General features: G+C 33.4%; 1 protein-coding gene across 2 annotated transcripts in view; it reads left to right on the top strand.

Moving 5' to 3' along the window:
• Positions 1–23,372, top strand: part of FANCL (FA complementation group L) — a 73,520-nt gene that overhangs the window by 12,926 nt on the left and 37,222 nt on the right. Inside the window, exons 4-6 of one of the 2 annotated variants that reach the window (XM_014839311.3) lie at positions 2,361–2,417; positions 7,272–7,372; positions 20,268–20,364. In XM_014839311.3, coding sequence (XP_014694797.1) covers positions 2,361–2,417; positions 7,272–7,372; positions 20,268–20,364 — 255 coding nt within the window. The remainder of the gene's footprint in view (positions 1–2,360; positions 2,418–7,271; positions 7,373–20,267; positions 20,365–23,372) is intronic. The other variant, XM_014839314.3, reaches the window with a different exon arrangement.

Consider the following 23,372-nt stretch of genomic DNA (forward strand, 5'->3'; position numbering starts at 1 on the left):
TTTATTCGTTTTTTATGTTTCTACTTTTTTTTTTTTAATTAAGATTGTGATAGTTAACAACCTTGTGAAATTACAGTTGTACGTCATTATTAGTCATGTAGGTACACCCCTTCACCCCTAGTGCCCTCCCCCCACCCGTCCTTTCCCCTGGTAACCACCTTATCCATCACTTTTTGAGTGATGTTTCTTGTGCTGAGACTGAATAGTGGTGGTACAGAAAAATCCCAGGACCTATTTAGGAGATGTAGGATATCTGTGGCGAAAATGGGATTGTGGTCTTAGCTGAGCAACAGAAAAGGTGTGGAAATCACATAGGATCATGTCTGTGTACATGATGAGAGGCAATGTAAAGGCAGCGTAGTTGAGATGTAGGCAGACTAGTTTCTTCTGTTTTTTTTTCCTAACTGAAAGTTTGTATTTTTGACCTTCACCCATTTTTCCCACCCACCTCGTCCCAATTTAGTTATTCTTAATGTTTAGGTTCCTCTACCTGAAAATTTCTTTAGAGAAACTTAAAAAAAAATTGCTGTTACTGAAGTAGCTGAAAATAATGAAATGCCTCTTGTAGAAAAGTAGATGTAAGTAGAACTGCATTTCTTTTGATGCTTTATTCATTTGTATGTTTTTCCCAATTTCCTGTATTTTCTCTAACTTAAAGGCAGGTTATTATCTATGATAACTGACAGTGACAGTCACTCTCACATAGAGCATTACTGAACCACAAAGAAATAGAGGAGATAAACTTTGATTTGTAGAATGTAGGCTGTCATTTCTGGCAGTATAATTACAGCAGTTTTTTAAGGGGTTGTTTAAATTGTTTCTCTCTGTTTTCTCTCCACCATGCCCTCCCCATCCACTCTGACTATTTATGTTGTATACTGAACTTTACGAAATGAATCTGAGATATTTAAATAACCTGAAAAAAACTTGTTCATAAAGATTCAGTATAATACTATCTGTAACTTGGTTTTTCTCCACCAATTCACCAAAAGGTTCCTAGAAAAAGTCTCAATTACTTACTAATCTTCTCCGTGCCCTTGACTTGGTTATGTAGAGCTGTGTGTTAGCTTGAGTCTTTGTTTTATTCCAAAGTCCGGGTGAATATTACTATCCTTTCCTTCTATCATTTTAAACTCTAGTAAATATTAGGGTCAAGGGGCCCCAGCAACCTTTTTCTGTGAAAGGCTTGATAGTAAGTTTTTCAGACTTTGTGGGCCTGAAGATTTCTGTTGCAGCTACAAAATTCTGCCCTTGTAGCGCCAAAGCAGCCATGACAAGACTTACTGGGAGTGGCTGTGTTTCAGTACAACTTTATTTACAAAAACAGGTATTGGGCTGGATTTAGCCTCTGGGCTGTAGTTTGCAGACCCTTGGTATAATTTATTACTTATTTCTAGTAAACTAAGGAGGGAAAATAGTATGTAGAAGAGAAAGTCAGAAATTTGTTGTACAAACATATGCCCACTCAAATCTATGTTACAATGTGAATCATGTCTCATGCATTGTTGAAATATCTTACGTTATTATTTTTCTCACCGTGTGAACAAATTCACATATTGACTTTGTTCAGAACTGTGTGGTGATGGTGCAGTGCGTCACAAAAAGTAACACATACGATATTTTGATTTCAAGCAGAGAAATGATGTAGAGTTTTATCTAAGAAAACAATTTTAAACTTGAGAATTTTCTTGCTTTCTTTTATTCTAGTTATTTTATTTTAAAAATTGAGGATTTCTAGCAATTGGAACCATAACTATTAAATATTCATTCTATTGTAGAAGTTACTTCCTTTTTGCTATTTTATTATGACAGGTTTTACCTTATTGAAAGATTGGCTCCTTTTGAATTATATGGGTTAATTGTGAAATGACAAAAATAATAATTATAGGTAATCTTTAAGGTTAAGAAAAAAATAAAAATAGTATTGATTAATAATTGTTAATTCTTTAACTAGATTTTTACAATTTTATAGATTTGTCTGATTTTTATATTTTATGCTCCTCTTTTCACTCCCATACCACTTTTCATTTTTTGTTGATAAGGCTATAGTTTTCTAGATTTGCTAAATTTTGCAGTAAATAGTGCTGAAGGAACAGAGGAGTGTGCGAGATTTTGTCACATTCTTACACAGTTCATTGTATCTCACTAAAATAGATTTGGGGGCTACAGTTACTCTTTCAAAATGAAATTGGTAGAGATAATAGGGATGATGGATCAATACTTTAATGCTTATACTTTTCAGCTGTAGATATAGCTAATATTTTTTTGACATTTATTCGGACCTGTATTTTATTTCAGTTTCAGTGGATGGAATATTCATTATACAAATGAAATTAATTGGAAATATTGTTTTGATCTAGAGAATGCAGCACTCTCCTGATCTAATGAGCTTTCTGATGGAGTTGAAGATGGTTTTGGTAAGAATTTGTTTTCTAACACTGTTACCTTGTTTATAGGTCTTGATTGTTTCTCTAATTCCTTTAAAAACTAACATCATTAGAATTTAAAACTTCTCAACTCCCAGTCATTTAATATTTTATTTTACTGTATGCATTCTTGGATGGTGCTTTTCTTGAACTGGCTACACTTGACACTGATCTTGGGCAGGTGGTAAAGAAATAAAATGTGTTCTTGATCTGTCAGAGAATTTAACATTTAAGATGTTATATAATCTCACTTAAAGATCTAGTACAATGTATAAGTAATTTTGTATTGCAAATTGTATTGCAGCTGCAGATTTCTGAAAAACATGAGGTTTTATTACATATACACAGTTACATAGAGGTTGATTATTCAGTTAATTATTTATGAAATGATTATTTAGTTCATTCTATCACATTGTATTATTTTTTTAAAAACTTTTTATTATGCAAGTTTTCAACATAAAGAAAAGCAGAGGGAGGGCTATAGTAAATACCTGTGGGCCCCTGACCTAACTTCATTTTGCCGATCATATTTCTTCCCCTACTATTTAGGAGAAGGGACTGGAGTATTTTAAAGGAAATCCTGGACATCCTGTCCATTCCTCCATAAATATGTCGGTGTATATCTCTAACAGCTCAGTGCTTTTTGTCTGTTTTTAAATATACTATTGTAACCTCAACAAAGTTAATGATAATTCCATATAGCTGCTATGTTTGTTGCAGTATCCAAACAAGGTCCTCACATTATATTTAGTTGACATGTCTCTTAAGTCTCGTAATATTTATAGTAGCACCTCCTCTTGCTCCCACCTTTTTTTTTTCATGCCATCTACTTGTTGAATAAATCAGATTATGTCACCTATAAAATTTCCCACATCCTGGATTTGATTTATCAGATATTGGTGGTATTTTTTAGCATATTCTTCTATCTTCTTTATAACTTGGCAGTTAGGTCTAGAGGTCTCAACAGATCTTTGTTCATTTGTTCTGGTAAGAACACTCTGTGCTCTGCTCTTTCATTGCTTCAGGAGGCACTTGGTGTCTGATAATTCCTCTCTTAGTAAAGTTAAGATTGAGCAGTAGGTTTAGATCCATCCAGTATAAAGTTTCCCATTTGCCGTTCACCTAATGATTTTAGCATCCAGTGATGGTCATTGCTTATATCCACTATTTTGTTAGGTTACAAATGGTGATTTTTAAAATTCCATCATCTACGTTTAATTAGCTGAAAAATCTATAGAGAAGAACTTCCCCTCTTCAGTTTTTGGTTACCTTGAGGTATAGGTCATACTGGAGAGATAGGATAAGTGCTTTTTATTAAAAAAAAATCAGTTTTTAGGATAATGAGTTGGTGCTTAGCTGCTATCACAGGGAACTAATGTTTATTTTTTTAGTATCATTATGAACTCTTGGGTTTTTATATATTTGATTCACTTTAATCCATTATAATCATTATTCTTTTTGATACTTAAATTGTCCTATTTTTGGTCAGCGTAATAAGCCCCTTCATGTTGGCTCCTGAGTTTTTTTAATACAACCCAGCTTTGCTTTCTGATACCAGTTGCCCCAGGCTCATTTACTCATCCTGTCCCAGAACTGTAATCAGTTATTTTTTCAGAGCCATGGTTTCTTTGTAGGAAGTGGTGTTTGGATGTCACAATCTGGAAACTGTAGTGCTCATTGCCATTACTTCTAGGTCTTTTCAGTGGATAAAGCTGGGAAAAAATACTTTTTAGAAAGAGAATAATTAATCATGAGTTCATATTGATATTTCCAATTCACATTTGGCATTGTACGGTGTTTACTTCTTTGATTTTATGCTTGTATCTCTTTCCTCTTACTCTGAAAATCTTGGTTTCTAATATTAACATAATACGTTTTTTGTTATATTTTGCTTATGCTTTTCCTCTTTCTCTCCATTTATATTTGTTTTACAATATTACAATTCCAGTATTGCTACTAAAAACTGAAAGCAGTTTGATATTTCTTTGTCGTTCCTTTTAAGACATTTTTATTCTTAGCAGCAGCTACCACATATTGAGAGCTTAGTTGTTAGATTTGTTCTGAGTCCTTTTTTTAATCCTTATAACCACTCTTTGAGGTATGGCTTTGGTAAATTGTTTTGGATCAGAATAAAGAGTTTAAAATCTATTTCTAAAGTTTAAATTTTGACTTATAAATTTATAAACCCTAAATAATAAGGATTATCAAATTGATTGTAAATTTTGTCAAAGTCCAAAATATAATAACCTTAAAAAAGGTAAGGTGAAGAAGTGAAGCATATTTTGGTTTACATACCCTCGACATTGGAAAAAAAATTTGAACAGTTTCTTTATCTTTTTATCATAATTTTAATAAGCTATACAAATAGAAGGACTAAGGGAACCAGATAAAACTGTAAGTACCGTGTCCCATTAAGCTCTTATCGCTGAAACTAACTTTATTAAGTTGTAAGCACAGCTCTATTGGTCATTTGATTTTAAAGAAACACTCCTTAGTTGAAAACTAAAATAAAATACTGAGATCGATCACAATATTGTATTTATTGCTACTGCATGTTTGAATAAAATAAGATCCCATTTTTAACTTTCTAAAGAAATTATGGACAGAGTTGGTGATGTTATTGCACATTTATGACAATGTACCTAAAAATGTAAGAGTTAGTCGTTTATTTGTTGTGTTGTATTGTCACTAATAGAGTTTCTGTAATAGAATCACTGATAAAAATGTTGAGTGGTGCCCAAATGAAATCAGTAGTTATTGAACTTATTCAGGAAATTTTTGTAAGTCTCCCACAGGGGTTCCTAGTAATAACTAAGATTTTATATAGTAGTTCAGTATGTATTTATTAAATGAACATTTACCTATATGTTAAAAGAACCCTATGAGGTGGGTTATTTTATTCCTATTTTAGAGCTGAGTCACTGGGTGCCTAAGGCCTCAAAACTGGGAAATGCTAAAGTTGGGATCTAAAACTTCTGTTTTTAAGGCCCGTGTTCTTTCTCCTGGGTACCTTTGCTTCCTTCTCCACGAAGAATGCTTTGCTTCTCTGCCTTTGCCCTTTTTTCTGTTAAGGTTCTAGAATAGGAGTAACTTGTCTGACCCAAGGTGTGGAAGGCAGAGTTTGCAAATATCATAAATGTAGGATTAAAATGCATTTTTATTACTGTCCAAGTTTATTTTTACCTTCAATGTATGTGGATAGCAGTAATTAATATTTCTGAATAAAAATAGAAATTTCAAAAGAAATACTATGTAGCTGTTATATGCATAAGTACAGGAACTATACTGACTTATTTTTTTAGTGACAGAGGATAATCTTAATAGTACAAATTTATTTTTATGGACCATTAGACTATTTGCAGATAACATTAGATATTTCGTTTATAAAGAAAGCAGTATACTCCTTGTCTTCTAGGAGCTTATGTTCTAACTAAATCCAAATTGATGTTCTGGGCTTTACACTCTGTTTTCACAGTTATTATTATTTTAATCCTAAAGCAGATTTAGAACTGTATTAAAGTGGTCTCAGTTTATAGTCCTGACTTTGAGATACTATTTTGTAAAATCCATTCTTTCTAGTATTACCTCAATTTAATACTATCCTATCCTTGTTTTAAAAAATATAAGGACTAAGAGATTAAACGTATACTTAAAGGAATAAAAATTTATACCTTTTATTAGGGTTATATTTACCAGAAGCATTTATAATTTTATACTTGTTCCCATCTTATTTTGTTATTTATTGTATCTGATTGTTTTAAAAGTTGTATTTACTTTTTATAATATCTTTTGATAATCCAGACCATATGAACATCTATGTAATTTGTAGATTTATTTTTACTTTCCAAGTAAGATATTTGTCTAGGTTTACAGCTTTGAAGTAATTGATAATTTTTAGCCTCAGCAATTCCAGCAATGTTTGTATTGCTTGTAAAAAATAAAATTTTAGTTTTGTTTGGGGGAGCATAAACCATCTTAAAGATACCATAGGTGGGCCTAGCAGAGATAGGAACTATGGTCTAGCCAGATAGATGGCAGAACACTTACCTGGTCTGGGAGTAATACAGAATGTAAGTCACCGAAAGGCATTAGCAGGTAAGTATTTATTGTGATAATGAAGCCTTTTTGTTTCTAAGGATGTGATTCATAAAGGTGTGTATACAAATATATAAGTCTAGGGAATGTATTTAGAGTTCAGGCTTTTGTTTAAAGGTACATGTTTCTTTCTATCAAGTATTATATCACAGGAGTAGAAAAAATAGTGAAGCCTTGAAGATGAGTTGTTTTTTTTTTTTTAACTTTTTTCGTCTCTCATAGTCGTACTAGTAGTCTAGGAGAATATTAAAGTCTTAAGTTTGAATGATAGAATAATTGACATTTTTACATGAACTTCAGTGCAGTCCTTTAACTTTTTCATGTCTCTTTTATTATGAGAAAGGGAATGATTCAGCTGGATTTTCTGTAAAAATAATTGACACTTTAGTTAGGCACAAAGAAGATGACAAAATTGTGGTTTTTTCTTTTCTTTGAGGCAGGTTAGCTTTGAGCTCACAGTCGCCACCAATCCTCCTCTTTTTTGCTGAGAAAGATTGGTCCTGAGTTAACATCCATACCCATCTTCCTCTACTTTATATGTGGGACACCTGCCACAGCATGGCTTGATAAGTGGTGCATAGGTCTGTGCCCGGGATCCAAATTGGTGAACCCTGGGCCGCCGAAGCAGAGCATGTGAAGTTAACTGCTGCACTGCTGGGCTGGCCTCACAAAAATTGTGTTTTGTAATCAGGTGCTAGCAATTCATCGCCTAGCATTGCACAGCTGATGCAAGTTTTTTCTTTTAAACAGGAAGTTGCTTTAAAGAATAAACAAGAGCTATATGCACTACCTCCTCCTCCCCAGTTCTACTCAAGCCTTATTGAAGAGATAGGAACTCTTGGTTGGGATAAGTATGTCTATTTTAAGATGTATTTTAGAAATGCTTTTACACATTTCAACTTAATATATTTGCAGTTTTAGCAATATATTTTATATCTGTTTTTAGTCAAAGTATTTCCTTGTAATTAGCGTATCTGATCTTTATTGTGGCTATGAATTAAAGAGATATTGTTAAAAAGCTGACCTGCAAGGTAAAACACTAAATTTAATTTGGAAAAAAATAAAATTGTGTACACAGTAAGATGTTACCTTATTTTCATTGAACGTATAATGTTATTTCTTTTTTCTTTTTTTAGCTTTATTGAGGTATAATTGACAAATAAAATTGTAATATATTTAAAGTGTACCATGTGATAATTTGATATATGTTTATATTATGCATGGATTCCTCCAGTTGAGTTAATTAACATATCCATCATCTCACGTATTTGTCTTTTTTTTTTCCCTGACATTTTTTGGGGTCAGTTTTCTTGTTGTTCTTATGGAGGGGAGAATTTTAGGAACTTTTGACTGCTATTTTCACTGACATCACCCAGTATATTTAGTTTTATATTGACCATCTTGCTGTATGTTTTCTGTCTCTCACCTGTTCTGTGTTTTTTCCTCTTCATCTGCCTTCATTTGAATTAATCAATAATTTTATTATATTTTTCTTTCTATTAACTGGTTAGTTATACATTCTTTTACTATTCTTTTAGAAGTTGCTTTAGAGATTAGAACATATATAGCACATAATATATGTTGTTACTTTTAGCAATTTCCTTATAATGCAAGGATCTCAAACTCCTTAATACATTTTCTACCCCTTTCACCTGTTGTGTTATTGTTCTGAAGCATTTTAATTCTATATTTTAAAATGACAAACTTTATTGTTGTTTTTAAAGTCAATATTTTTATATATATGTATATACACATACACACAGTTGTTTCTCCTGGTGTTCTTCATTCTGTCCTACATTTCTATCCTTCTTTCTAGAATCATTTTCCTCTTGACTAAAGAATTCTCTTTAATATTTTTTCTTATTGAGATACAGTTGCCATATAACATTATCTTAGTTTCAGCTGTATAACATAATGACTTGATATATGTATATATTGTGAAATGATCGCCACAGTAAGTCTTGTTAACACCCATCACCATACAGAGTTATATATTTTTTTTCTTGTGATGAGAACCTTTAAGATTTACTTCCTTAGCAACTTTCACATATATTACAATATTAACTATAGTTACTATGTTGTACGTTACATCCCCATGACTTACTTATTTTATAACTGCAAGTTTGTACCTTTTGACTCCCTTCACCCATTCCTCCTATCCCCCACCCTCCCTTTGGCAATTACCAGTCTGTCCTCTGTAGCTATGAGTTCAATTTTGTTTTTAGATTTCACGTATAAGTTAGCTTATACAGTATTTGTCGTTCTCTGTCTAGCTTATTTCACTTAGTGTAATGCTCTCAAGGTCCATCCATGTTGTCAGAAATGGCAGGATGTCCTTCTTTTTTATGACTGAGTAGTATTCTATTGTGAGTGTGTGTACGCACGTGTGTGTGTGTGTATGTATGTATATATACAGCACATTTTCTTTATCCATTCATCTGTCAGTGGACGCTTAGGTTGTTTCCATGTCTTGGCTGTCATAAATAATGCTGCAGTGAACATGTGGGTGCAGATACCTCTTGACATTGTGATTTTGTTTCCTTCAGATATATACCCAGAATTGAAATTACTGGATCTATTTTTAAATATCTATTTTTAAATTTTGGCTGCTGTATTTTTAATTTTAGAGTGCAAACAGGTTTATAATTGCTGCATCTTCCTTGTAGATTTTCTCTTTTATTATTATTGTATCTTTTCATCTCTAGTAATACCTCTTGCCTTAATGTCTACTTTGTTACTATTAGTATAACTACACTAGGTTTTCATGCTCTCTTGAAATTCTCCATCTTTCTATTTTCTTTCATAGTTATTTTAAAATATTTTTCAGCTAACTCCCATAATCTCGATCCCCTTGAGTCTGTTTTTATTATATTTTACTTTTTTTTTTTAAATTCAGAGGAAATTTTTTTTTTTTTAAGATTTTATTTTTTTCCTTTTTCTCCCAAAGCCCCCCGGTACGTAGTTGTATATTCTTCATTGTGGGTCCTTCTAGTTGTGGCATGTGGGATGCTGCCTCAGCATGGTTTGATGAGCAGTGCCATGTCCGTGCCCAGGATTCGAACAAACGAAACACTGGGCCACCTGCAGCGGAGCGCGCGAACTTAACCACTTGGCCACGGGGCCAGGCCCTATATTTTACTTTTTTTCTTGTGGTTTTGGTCATATACTCCTGGATCTTGGCATTCCTTGTATTTTTCTTTTAATAGATTTTATTTTTTTACAGCAATTTTAGGTGCACAGCAAAATTGAGAGGAGGGTAGAGATTTCCCATTTACTTTCTTCCCCCACATATGCATAGACTCCCCCATTGTCAGTATCTCTCACTGGAGTGATACATTTGTTACAATGATGAACTTGACACGTTGTTATCACCCTAAAACCATAATTTACTCTTGGTGATAATGCATTTTAGGGGTTTGGACAGATGTGTAACAGCATGTATTTGCCATTATAGTATCTTACAGAGTAGTTTCACTGCCCTAGAAGTCCTCCATGTTCTACCTGTTCATCCCTCCCTCTCCCCTAACCCTTGGCAACCACTGATCTTTTTACTGTCTCCATATTTGTGACTTCTCCAGAGTGTCATATAGTTGGAATCATACATTATATAGACTTTTCAGATTGGCTTCTATTAATTAGTAATATGTATTTAAATTTCCTTTCAGTCTCTTCAAGGCTTGTTAGTGCATTTATTTTTAGCTCTGAATAATAAATCTGTTGTGTGGATGTACCAGTTTATTTATCCATTCACCTACTGAAGGACATCTTGGTTGCTTCCAAGTTTTGGCAATTATGAATAAGGTTGCTATGAACATCTGTGTACAGGTTTTTGCGTGGACAGAAGTTTTCAACTCTGTTGCATAAATGCTAAGGCCTAGTATTTTTTTAACAGTAAAAAGAATAAAGGGTTTTTATTTTCATAATTGCATCAATAAAAAATTGAATATATATAGCCAAAAAAAAAGTAAAACCTTAAATCTCCTTGTCTCTGCTCAGTAAGATGGCTGACTGCTCTTTCTTTAAAAAAAACAAAAATGATACAAGGGGAGAAATGAGGAAACTGATCTAATTTAGAGGCATTCGAGTTTTTTCACTGCCTCTTGCTGGCTGTTTTTCACTGCTTGTCCTTGGCCATTCAAGCTGCAGTGTTTTGCCAAGTATCTTTTGTCTCATGTTGGAAATTGTGTATATAAAAGTTTAGAGGCTCCAGATAATATTATTTTCTTCTGTAAAGGGTTTACTTTTCCTTTACTAGAAAAATAAGAGTGGGAGCAGGTTGCCATAACCTGATGGAGACTGGCTGGTTCAGGATGTGTTTTAGTTTTTGTAGGGCTCAAGCTTTCTGTTATTGCTCCCTTCCCTCTCCCAAGCTGTAACCCTCCAGAGCTTTCAAGCAAGAGCCAGGTGTGTTCATTGGGATTTCTTTATTGATAGATCCTAAACTCTAAACTTTGTCTCTTTACAAGGCCAATTTGCCTCTCAATTAGAGCCTGGGGTCTGTTTTTGATAGTTCTCTATCTGCTTCTTATTTGCTTTGCTTTGCTTTTGAGTCAGCCCTCCAAAGGTTCCCACTAAGAGCTTGGGGATGTTCATTGGGACTTTTTCTCACCGGTGGATTCTAAATTCTAATTAATTTGTCCTCAGTATTATGAAGTTTCTAAATATTCTCCTTTGTTTTTCATTGGTTTTCTGCTTGGCTTTTTATTCTCATATCTCTTGCAATTTAAGGATTTATCAAAAGTTTTGATGGAAAATTGTCAGAATATTAGGCTAAGGTCTTTGGCCCTACCTTTCCAACAGACTCTGGCCCTTTAAGTCTGTTATTTTTCTTTATCCTCAAGAGATTGCCAAAAATGCTGCTGTGGGTTTTCTTTTTCTTCCCACTTTATAGTACCTTTCTGTCTGGGTGCTTTGCCCAGATCATCCTTCTCTTGTTCTGTGTCCAGAATTGGTAAATAACGCTGAGGAATAAACAGCTCCCGTGTTGGCTTACCTATTCTCTGTTCCCGCTTCTTCAGGACCTTGATCCTTCAAGTCCTGGTTGGCTTAGCAGTCCTTTGATGCCTTTAAACATTTTTCTTTTCCCTTTCATCAGGCTACTCTAGTTGTTCTCAGTGGAAGTGTTGATTTGGAGCAAGCTACTCCATTTTAGCCAGAAATGGATGTTGCATAAATTTTAAATGTACTATTATGGTGATATGGAGGACTGGTTAATGTTTACTCATGAGATTAGGCTTTATTTGATAAGGCGCCATTCCTGAATAAGATTTGGGATAGATGGAAACTTTTTAATAAAGTTTAGCATAACAATGGTCAGGAGACAGAGAAGATAAGTAATAAATTGAGATGCACTAGTAGCAAATAAGCTGAAGTTAGGAAGATTTGTTTTGAGGCATCGATGTCATAGACCTAGTCATTCTTTGGATGTAAGGTGATAGAATAGAGAAAAATCATTTTGACTTATTTTCAGTTTCTTAGATGTTATGATCTTAGTATTTAGAGGTTAGTTAAGGATGTAGGAAGGGTTTGGGAAGGGAAGAGGAAATGTTTTTCTAGTTTTATTTCTCTTATATTGATATAGTGAATTTGAGGCAGTTTTCTAAGTGGATGTGACGTATTTGAGAGAACTCCAGTAATGAAAATTAGTTGAAGCATTGAGAATGCAAATATGAGATTTTTGAATCATTCGTTCTTTTCCACCTATCTCTTGTTTATTGAATGCCTATAATGTAAGGCAGTGAAGATACCTAGGCAAGACATATGATTCCTCATGGAACTTACATCTAGTGGAAGAGTCAGAATTTAAGTAGATGATCACAGTAGTACTTAATTCTAACTGTGGTAAGTACTATATAGAGTATAATTACAGGATTTCTTGAGAGCCATTAGCAATAAAATTATAAGAGAAATAGTGCAAGTATATAAAAATGTTTTATGGAATAAATGTTTTTAGAGATAAATAGAAAGTGTAGACTTCTGCTTTGCATTATACACATTGTTCTGATGTGGGAGAAAAAGGAACAGTTCTATAACTTGGATAATAGATGAAAGCCAAAAGTAAGGATATGAGTGCCTCTGCTGTAGCATTTATCACAATATAAATATTTGTCTGCGCCTTAGACTGAGATTGTTACATATAGGAACTTCCATTGATGAAGTTTCTGTTGTATGCCACTGACTGTGCTGTATAAATTATATAATTTATATAATTCTTATTTATTTTCAGAATAAATTTCAAGGTACATATTTTTATCCCTAACTTTGTATGTAAAATGAGTGTATATAGCCAAGGCTGGTTGTACAGCAGTGCTCAGGTTTCTGTGTGAGTGATGCTCCCTGGAGTTGTGGTATGGGGCAGCTCTGCCGTGGAGCATGTAATAAAATTCCCTCAGATACTCAGAGTTAGTCACACATTGAGGGTGAAAGCAGTGAAAACTATCTCATCATGGATAAAATTGGCCGTATGCAAAATTAACCCATCCTTAGAGATAGTTTTGAAATCTCTTGCTTAGATTTGTGAAAGATCACAGTTTTAATTATAGTGACTAGGATGCGTGATTGAATTAGAATGTAGCTGCTATAACCTAATAATTTGCTTCATAGTCTTGCAAATAAAGAATGGGTTAGCAGAAGAGAAGTCGTCTGCATCGATTGTGAGAAACCAAAGAATATTTTGTCAGTATTATCCAACTCTGATGGAATAAGAAAATCTCCTATCAATTTGATTTTTGTGTCTTAATTCTTAAATCAGGTCTGATATACTTGACACACTGATAATGTTGGGTTTCAGGACCCTCACAGCTAAAACAGACTGAACTATGTTGTCTCTATACTAGAATTACTACCTTTTGAGGCCCTGCATGAGCAGCTGGCTAACTTCTTAATTTAAAATATCTTTTAAAATGACAAACACAAAGATTTACATGACAAATTGATTTAAATGGATTTTCAGACTCTTAATGATTCTTTGACCATGTCAATATGTCTATACACTCTAAATAATAATCTTGTAGGTTTGTTAGTATAATAGTAAAATCTGATAATAAAAGAAAAATATTTTTTTAAGGTAATGAAGACCTTACTGTATTTCTAAATTACATACTTGACATATCTAATCAACTCTATAGGATCAGGCATAAAAAATTGTTGGAAAAAAAGAAATATTTAAAAGATGATTGAATTCTTACCTTCTTTCCTTATATTCACATACCTTTTTAAAAAAAATGACATTGAGAATTAGTAGCTGACCTTAAGTTTGATTGCTGTTGTAGTTTCCTTACTTGCTTCAAGTTCTATAAAACCGGCAAGTTATGCGAAGCGTAAGATGAAGATGGTATGACAGTTGTTGGTGATGTTGAGTGTTATACTGGCTCACAAAGGTGAGTGATACAAAAAGATGTCTTGATAGGTTTCTGTTAACTTCTGCTTGTGTTATTTTACAGAATGGAACATTAAAACAATAAGAATTAAACAGAGTCTTTGGGGTTTAATAGGATTTTCTGTTCCTTAGTAAGAATATCCTGGAGTTGAACGCACTCACTACTTTTGCTGTAAGCTGACCTAAAAGGTGGGCTGATCCACATCCCACTTTACCTAGGAGAGTCCTAATTTATGCCTTTTATCCTGGCTCCTTTCAGTCTTAGAACTGTCCCAGTTTGGAAGGAATGCATAATCATCTTATTTATAGGCTATCTTATGTTTATTTTAATAATCAAGTGGCCCTAGATAATTCAGGGGTTACGTGGTTCTGACGGGGAAGTGATCTGATGGTTTTGTCCTTTTTAGACGGCATATTATTTACGGTGAGTAGAATTCAACTCTTTGGCCTTTTAAAATTTGTCTTGGGAAAGAGCTAACTGAATTTTACTAAATTTTTTTTGCTGCTGAAAGATTATCAATGTATGTTGTTACCATTATTTTGGTAATGGACTTAATCCATTGATAGTGATATTTTCCATAATTCTCAGTGTGTTTCAAAGAATTATGTAACATGTTGGAAGAAATGGAGATACTTGTTTATACTAAATTAATTCCAGTATTTAGACAAGGGTTTTAATTCTGGCTTATGAGCTGTGTGACCTTGGGCAGGTAATGAAACTCTCTGAGCCACATTTTCGTCACTTTTCAAATGAAGCTAATGCTTAATAGTAAGGGTTAAAAAGAAACATACATTATGTGACTTAAATAATTCCATGTATAAAGTAGGTATACAGTTGTTAGACACCGGTTCACGGAAAAATGTCAGACTATATACAAGTTTTACAGCACTTAGTGTTACTTAATTATAACTAGTACTGTTAATTTTTGTTGTATAATGCATAAGAACATAGATGGTAGTAAGTATGATTTTCATTCTAAATTGCCTTTATAGAGTGCTTTCTCCTCATACATATATCCAAATCACTGAATAACTGCAGATTATCTAATAGTAAAAAATTATGTTTTTCTAAATTGGTAAAATATTTATAGTATCTAATTTAAACAGAATTTGCATTCCAGCTGTTAAAACATACATGTTCCTCTATTAATGTGAACCAGTCTGACAGCAGCTTCTCCATGTTCATGTAATAGAGTGTTGACACATAGATAGAAGTATAAAACTTTCATATTCTTTATAAAAAAGCTTATTTGAAAAGCAAAGACTTACATGAAAAGGAGCAGCATGAGAGTTTCTAGAAAGGTAAAGTCCTTTTGGGCTACCAATAATTTAGGAAGGTTCTTAGAGGAGGTGGGTGTTGGGATAACCCTGGAAGGAATATAGAAGAGCCTTAAAAGGAAGGGAATGGTGGAGGCAGGGTTGTAGTAATGGAAATGCGCAGTTCATTCTTGGACTTTGGAGTAGATCAGTTTCTCACATAAGAGGATTATTATCAAGGCCAGACTCAAGGGTGTTGATTGCTAGACTGGGGATTCTCTATATGCAGGCGATGGAGACTCATTGAATATTTTTGAGCAAGGCAGTGATATGATTAAAAAAATCTTCTTAGGAAGATTAATCTAGTCATGGAAGGCAGGATAGATTGGTACATAGAAGAGATGGGAAGTAAAGACACCAACTTATGGAGGTTGATTTTTGAAATCTAGGTGTGAAGTAGTTAGTCCTTAACCTTGAGAATGGTGGTAAAAATGGAAACTTTGGTGCTTTGTTGAAACATGCAGGTCTTCAGTCTGCCTTTTGATGTTATTACTACATAAGTACATCTAGATATTTATAGAAAAGAAAAACTATATAACTTAATCTTTTTGTCAAAGTAAGTACAGTATTTCAAGAGATATAAAGCACATTCCTTCTGCTTCTCTCTTCTGATAGCATTCAGCTATTAGCAAGAACAACAAAAACCTCCCTGAAGCTTAACTGTTAATATCCTTTTCAAATGTTTAAAAACCTTAACTCTCAGGTTAAGTACCATTTTAGTTATTGCAAGCAGTAATTTATAAAGAAATGCAGCAAATGATAAATACAAAGTTGTGCCAAAAGTATATTTTGTTTCCTTAGATTTTGTATTCGTTTTTATATTTTCTTGGTTAATTTTAAAATATGCCTAGCTTAGTAATAATACCTAAAGTCCTTCTAAATATAAATTTTAAATGTGATTTCATAACTTTTCGAAAATTTGGGCTTTCCAATGATGAAAGTTTCCTAAGTTTACTTAAATGAATTATTCATATCTTATTTAAATAAGTAAAAATTATTTATTCCATATTGTCTAAGTTGAGATACCCAACTTAACACTAAAACAGAACATTTGAAACGGACATTTTTTAGAGAAACTGATTTTGATATTACTTGTAAAAGCTTATCTTTTTTTTCCCTTTGATATCTCTTCCATAGACCAAACACTTAAGATATTTTTTCCTGTCATGAATAGATAGAAATATGTCCTATTATTTAGGGTATGGGCTAAGTTGCTATTAGCAAAGAGAACCTCAAATCCTCAATGTTTCAAATAAGAGAAAAGTTTATTCATCTCTCGTTTAACAGTTTAGGGGTAGGCAGATGGTCAAGAGTGAGTCGGCGGCTCTGTTCTACAAGGTCATCCAATAACCCAAGTGTCTTTTGTTTGTCAGCCACCCACTGTGGCTGCATTGTTCAGTACAGTATCTACTAGCCACATGTGGTTATTGATATTTATATTTAAATTAACAAATTAAAAATTCAGTGTCCGTACTAGCTATATTTTAGGAGGAAGGTCAGGGACCAAACCATTTTATTGAGGCTTTGGGAGAGGGCAGAAAGGGTGCATCCTCACCCCGGCCAGGATCTCCCCAGCTTCACAGTTGCCAAAAAGCCATACTAGCTGCATTTTCAGTCTTCTGTGGCCTCATGTGGCCAGTGGCTGCTGTTTTGGACAGTTCGGATATAGAATACCTCCATGGTCCAGAAAGTTGTTTTGGTCGGACCTGCACTAAGAGTAGTTCTTGTCTGCCTGGTCTTCGCTGACTCATGTTGGCCTGTCTAAGTTCTGGTCTACGGAGAATGAGAGGGGCAGGGGAGAGGGGAAGACACAGTTTTGTTATAAATGATCCAAAAGAGTCACATGTCACTTCTGCTTGCAGTCCATTGGCCAAAATTTAGTGATATGCTGATACCCAAGAGCAGGGGAAGAATTGCTAGCTGGATGGAGTATACTCTCCTGAAGCTTGGTTTAGTTGGGGGTGCTGTGGAGGCAAGGATCCCATTACTTAAAAGGAAGAAGGTGAGAATAAATACTAGAGGACTTTTGGCAATCTAGGTCACGTGTACTTGAGGTGTTAATAATCACAATAAGGTTTCTTCCTATCCCCAAATAAAGTAGACAAAAATCAACATGGGTAAAGTTTAATTTTAAATGACCATGCTGAGATTAAGCCAAAGTTATAAATGTTTTTTACAGTTTTATTTGAATTACTTTTTTTTTTTTTCCTTTTTGCTTGAGGAAGGTTAGCCCTGAGCTAACATCTGTGCCAGTCTTCCTCCACTTTGTATATGGGACATCACCACAGCATGGCTGGTGAGTGAAGTAGGTCCGTGTCCAGGATCTGAACCCGTGAACCTGGGCTGCTGAAGTGGAGCATGTGGAACTTTAACCACTCAGCCACGGGGCCGGGCCCTGAATTACTTTTTAAAGTCTAACAAAATTAATCTTATGACTATTTTCACTGCAAGGCTGTATTTTGAGCATGACACTGTTTTTCTCTAATGTATTACCTTTCTGTCTTAAACTTTGTGGAAAGATGATAATGTTTTGTTTATGTGATTGCAAACAAAAGACTAGAACTTTTTATTTCTGTCTTATTTTATAGATGTTCAGTACTGATTTTGAACATTTTGATGATAAGCAGCAATGTGAAGTATGAAAAGTACTAGTTGGTGATTTAGTTGTTCCTTCTCTTGCCTCGCTCCTCCTTGTTCTCTCTCTCTCTCTGTGTGCATATGTGTGTATATATATATGTAGGGCTTATAATGAAGAGCAGCAGCCCTTTTCCATACCATTTCCTATCCCCAGTTTTGTTCTTAGAGACAAATTCTCTGAACTGTTCATGTTTACAACTTCCATATTTCTACAGAATATGCCTATATTCAATATTGCTTGATTTATCAGTTTTAGGAATTATATACTGATTAATTACTATAATAAAAAAGGATTTAGCACACATACTACTTTTCCTCTCTCTTCACCATTCTTTTATTCTTCTGTTAGCTTTAATATTTCTTAAACTCCTTTCATGTCTGTTCAGTTAAAGATGGTATCTCTTACTCTAAAGTTAGCAATTACAAATTTTAGTGTTCCTAATCTTCCCTTCTATCGTTCCCCTTTCTAATTCCCAATTTTTGTCATCTCTTCCTTTTAAATTGCAGTGGTCAAATATATTTACATTAGTTTCTGTAACTGTAAGTGTCTTTTAGCTTTGTCTGTTGCTAGATTCCAGAAACTGTAATTAGTAAGCAGTTTAATTTTTTATGACTACATAAATATTTTTCACTGAAAACTAATATTAGAGCAATTATAGTTTTTAACATAGCTTTATTGCATAATTTAGTTTAAAATTTCCTCTTCTCTTTTTTCTTGTATATTTTTAAAATTTCCTTAATTTCTCCCCATATGTAAGTCAGACCTTCTAGTCTACAGACCTTTTCTTTTGCCTACTGTTTCCCTCCTGGAGGCTTCTTTCTCTCTCTTCTAATCTGTTTTGTCAGCCAGTGCTCTTCTACCCACTTACCATTTTTATAAAATTTGTTGAAAATTTGCTTTAGTTAATCTGTTCCTTCTTGTTCTTTTTGTAACTGTGGGTTTATGCATGCCTTTTTAAAATTCTTTTTTTTTGTTTTGGTAGAGAGAGGATATAAATGCATGTGCTTGTTTCAACATCTTGAATCTGAAGTGTAAATGTTTTCAAAGAGTCAGATGCCTACATATCTGAACCTTAGAGTCATATTGGTAAAATGTGATAAAATCTCATGTTCTAAATTTTTTGAGATGTTTACAGATATAGCTGAAAGAAAATGATGATTAACTATATATATAAAATCATTGATATTTTTATGTATTCTTCTAGCGTAATTTTACTTTCATTTCTTTTCTAAGACTCTAGACTTTTTATAGATTCTGATAAAAGTTCTTCTGTTGATAAAGATTGTTTTGGTTTTACTTTTTATTCTATTATCGAAGAGATATATCTTCTTCAGCTTTAGATCTGTTTTTCATTACAGTGTTCCACAACTTTATTGCCCAGCATTTCTTGAAATTGACCCATTTTACCCTTATACCTGGCCAGTGACTAAATGGCATATGGTGATGTTAAAAAAATGTTTCCTAGGTTAGGAGGCTAATGTCAGCTCTGAACTCTAATGGGTCTTACCATCAGTCTGGTTGATAAGTTGTGCGGTACTCTTAGGCTACTTTTTATCTTTACAAGAGAATAGTATTGTAAAAATGTCAAAAAATATCCACTTGCCCTGTTCACTAGTAAATATACTGCTGAATTTGAACCTTTTTGGCAGTAGCTTATGCTACCCAAGGGACCATATTTTTACAGAATGATATATTTCAAAGGGTGTATTGGTTTCCACTGTAGAAAATTCATGCATTTAGAACAACTTAAAGCCAAACAATTGTGCTTGTGCTATATGTTTAAAATATTAGTCATCTAGAATACATGCCCAGGTTAAGTGTCAGAAGCTATATGTCTCACAAAAAGAAAATTTATTGTTAGGAGACCAGCCTGTACCTGTGCTTATACGGCATTTTCCTTAGAGGATCAATTTGAGTATATGAACTAATATCAGCCAGATTTTTGTGCAGTAACATTATTGATAATAACAGAGAAGTTCATTGAGGAGAAAAACAAATAAAGGAAGCGTAAAAGTCTCATACTGTATGAAACTACAGAAATGGATCAAAGAGTTTGACAGGAAGTTTAATGTGTACAGAAGTGGAGGCTGACAGGAACATGCTGTGTGTGCCAAAGGTTCCAGTGATGGAAAACTGAAACATAGTGCTCACTGACCACAGCATGAGCCTTGACACACATTGTAAATAATCCAGAGATCTATGACTGCATTAAGCACTGGGCTGTATTAACGGCAGTAAATCTATAGCAGCGTAAAGGGCTGGCATGCGGAAATTCCTCTGATTAATTTTTGTAATGGATTAATAAGAATATAGCAAATATTTTCATTTCAAATCCTACCATCCTCCAACCTTCCCCTCCCCCCACTACCAGCCTCCCCAGTGTGATCATTTTTCATTCCCTTCTACTCACCAGACTTGTATATGTGGATACTAGCTTCAGTACCATCAAGTTAAAAGCCGAAGATGCTTCTGGTAGAGAGCATCTAATCACTCTCAAGTTGAAGGCGAAGGTATGTGCTTCATTAAACTGTTATTGTGGTCAGGAAATACTTTGTGAAGTGAACTCTGTGAGTGTTTTCAATATGAAGAAGTGCTAGTTGCTTTTAAAAAAAATATATATGGTACTTTAAAAAATTTATTTTGGAAAGCCTCAAAGAATTTATTCACCAGGTTTCCAAAAGCCTAGATATAATTTCATGTCACTGTTTTCATTCAGATTTGATCAAAATATAGACTTCATAATAAAGAAATATTTCAAATAAGATTTGGCAGCCTTGAAGTACCGTAATGTTATTTTTGTAACATCCTATGCAGAAAAAAGTTGGAAGTTTCCACTTTCCCAAGTAAAGTTCTGCTGAAGAAGTCTTTTGTCCTAGACTCTTACTATGAATTACCTTTGTAGTTCTTATTTCTGACCCCTCTACAACACAGACACACGTGTATGCATACTTTTTGTTGTTTGTTTTGTCTGAATTTTGTTTTTCCTTCTGTATTTTAAGAATTTGCGAAGGTTATGCCTCTATTTATAAAGTTCTTACAGGCTAGTGATCTATAACTACTCATTAATTTTATTGGCACAAAATGTAGCTGTTTCATCTTTATTTTATAGTGCTAGACTGTGAATTTTGAGAAATATGTAGAATAAGGAAATTCAGCATACTAATCTTAGTAATCTCTAAATTTACTTAGTAATCTCTAAGGAAACATTAGAATTTGAGAAGACCAGGACATCTTCCTTTTTTTCATTGTTCTTTGGAGTTATCAATCAACTCTATTTCAGAAGATTGTAGTGATGAAAAGATCAATTGTGTTTGTCCTTTTTAAAAATGTGTCTGGCATTTAAGCTTTCCATGAGAGAAAATTAATATATAACGCTGCACTGGGTGACACAGAAAAGTTGATATCTTATAGTGCCTCTGTATCAGACAAGTTGAGAAATGATTCATTCCCTCTTCTCACACACAGAATGTTTAGGTATAATTTTAAGACTTGTAAGTGATAAGTGTTGAGAAAAAATTAGTGGGATAGAGATTTTATTTGTGAAAGAAGTTACATGGATATTTTTGTTAAAATGAAAAATTTTTATTTTCCTTTTTAATTTTTAAAGGTATGCTTTTTTTAAGATTGGGGAGAAATCTGCCTTTATCCTTCCAAAGGTCATATACTGCCAGTGGCAAGGATTCTGTCATTTCCTTCAAAGTTTTATTTGTTTATATTTTGTACATTGATAGAAGTTGCTTTGCTGCTATGAAGACCAAAATGAAAAATTTTAAATACATCCTGTCTTGATTCTGGATGTTTTTTTAAATAATAACTTCAGTTTTACAAACTTTTCTACTTACTGAGGAGATAATGCTTTGTCTACACTGCCTTATAACTACACCTACAAGATTTTATTATTAATTCCCATTAATGACGTTATTGGTAATACTGAGAGTGAGGATGTAACCACTAGTATGGCCCATTCTGTCTGCTTTTTTGTATTCTTTTTCAAGGTAGATAAGGTGATACTTTTAATATTTCTTTGGAGAATATATGTTAATATATAATGCAAAATCTTAATCCAAACAAAATTTTAAAGGGTCGGGCTGATTTTTTTTAACCAACCTTAAAGCAGGCTCATTTTGTGAATACACAAACCTTTGTTTCTTTTATTTGACTTTTCCGATATATAGTAAAGAAATGCATTTATTTTATTTTTATTCTTGAATACATACTTTCCCACTTCTGCCACCCCCCCTCACTGTCTCCAAAAATCCACAAAGAAAACAATACCAATTTTGACTAGACACCTCCTGTTACAAGTAAATGTTAAATGAAGAAGAAATATAATAAGGGAGGCAGTTGAATTTTATTTTTATAGGTGTATTTTTATGCAATATTTACAATACACCCTGAACTGTGGGATGGAATTATTATCTTTTCTTTAAAAAAGAAGTAGCCCAGAGCTTCCTCAGCTTTGGCCAAGATCAGAACTACTTGAAAAACAAATCACAGATGTGTTTCAGAGGCTTGCCACTCTTTATCTGATGGCTGCTTTTGTAATTTGCTGCAATTTATATGTATTCACTTGGTGGGGGCCCAACTGCTTAGATGGTCCAATAACTGAACTGGATAGGTTAAAATTTTCCTTAAACAATATACTTTAGAGTCTAAAAAATATTGTATGTGATAAAAATATGTACTTAATATTATAGAATAGTTGTATTCTTTTATAGTTATTCATTTGATTGAATTGTTTCAAGTGAGATTTGAAAAACTATATTTCAATTAAAAATAATTACTTTTCAATTAATAGTCTTTTATGTGGAGCTTTTGTTATTGTTGTCAATTAGACTTCTAAAGTAAAACTTTTGGCAATTAGTCTCTGATGGTTCTATATATGCCTATTCAACTTACTATTGAAAACTATCTGAATTTTAATAAAGTTATTTTACAATATTATATTTATTCTCTTGTGTTGTAGTTAGCACTACAATACAAATGATCCTGAAACTGATTATTGAGGATGCTACTTCATAATTCATGTTAAATCATCCAGAAGTATATAAATTTGTGCTTTTTAGATTCTTTACAGTTATGTAAAGTTTGTTATATAAACAAAAATGACCCTAAATGTGAGTATAATTAACATGTACAATATATATGAGTTTAACTCATACTAGATATGCAACAAAGCCACCTACATATCAATCAGTCTGATTTATTATATAGTCATGAGCTGCATAACGATGTTTCAGTCAATGATAGACTGCGTGTATGATGATAGTCCCATAAGATTAGTATCATATAGCCTAGGTGTGTAGTAGGCTATACCACTTAGGGTCTTGTAAGTACACTCTGATGTTCATGCAATGACAAAATCGCCCAATGACACATTTCTCAGAACGTATCCCTATTGTTAAGCAGTGCATGACTGTATACATATTTGTATGTTTGCATAATTACACATAAAAATGCATTTGAAAGATGTCACCATCTCAGAAACCATATGGTGGACCCATTAATGTATGTGGGA

Source organism: Equus asinus, chromosome 6 (genome assembly GCF_041296235.1).
Source record: "Equus asinus isolate D_3611 breed Donkey chromosome 6, EquAss-T2T_v2, whole genome shotgun sequence".
Taxonomy (NCBI): Eukaryota; Metazoa; Chordata; class Mammalia; order Perissodactyla; family Equidae; genus Equus; species Equus asinus.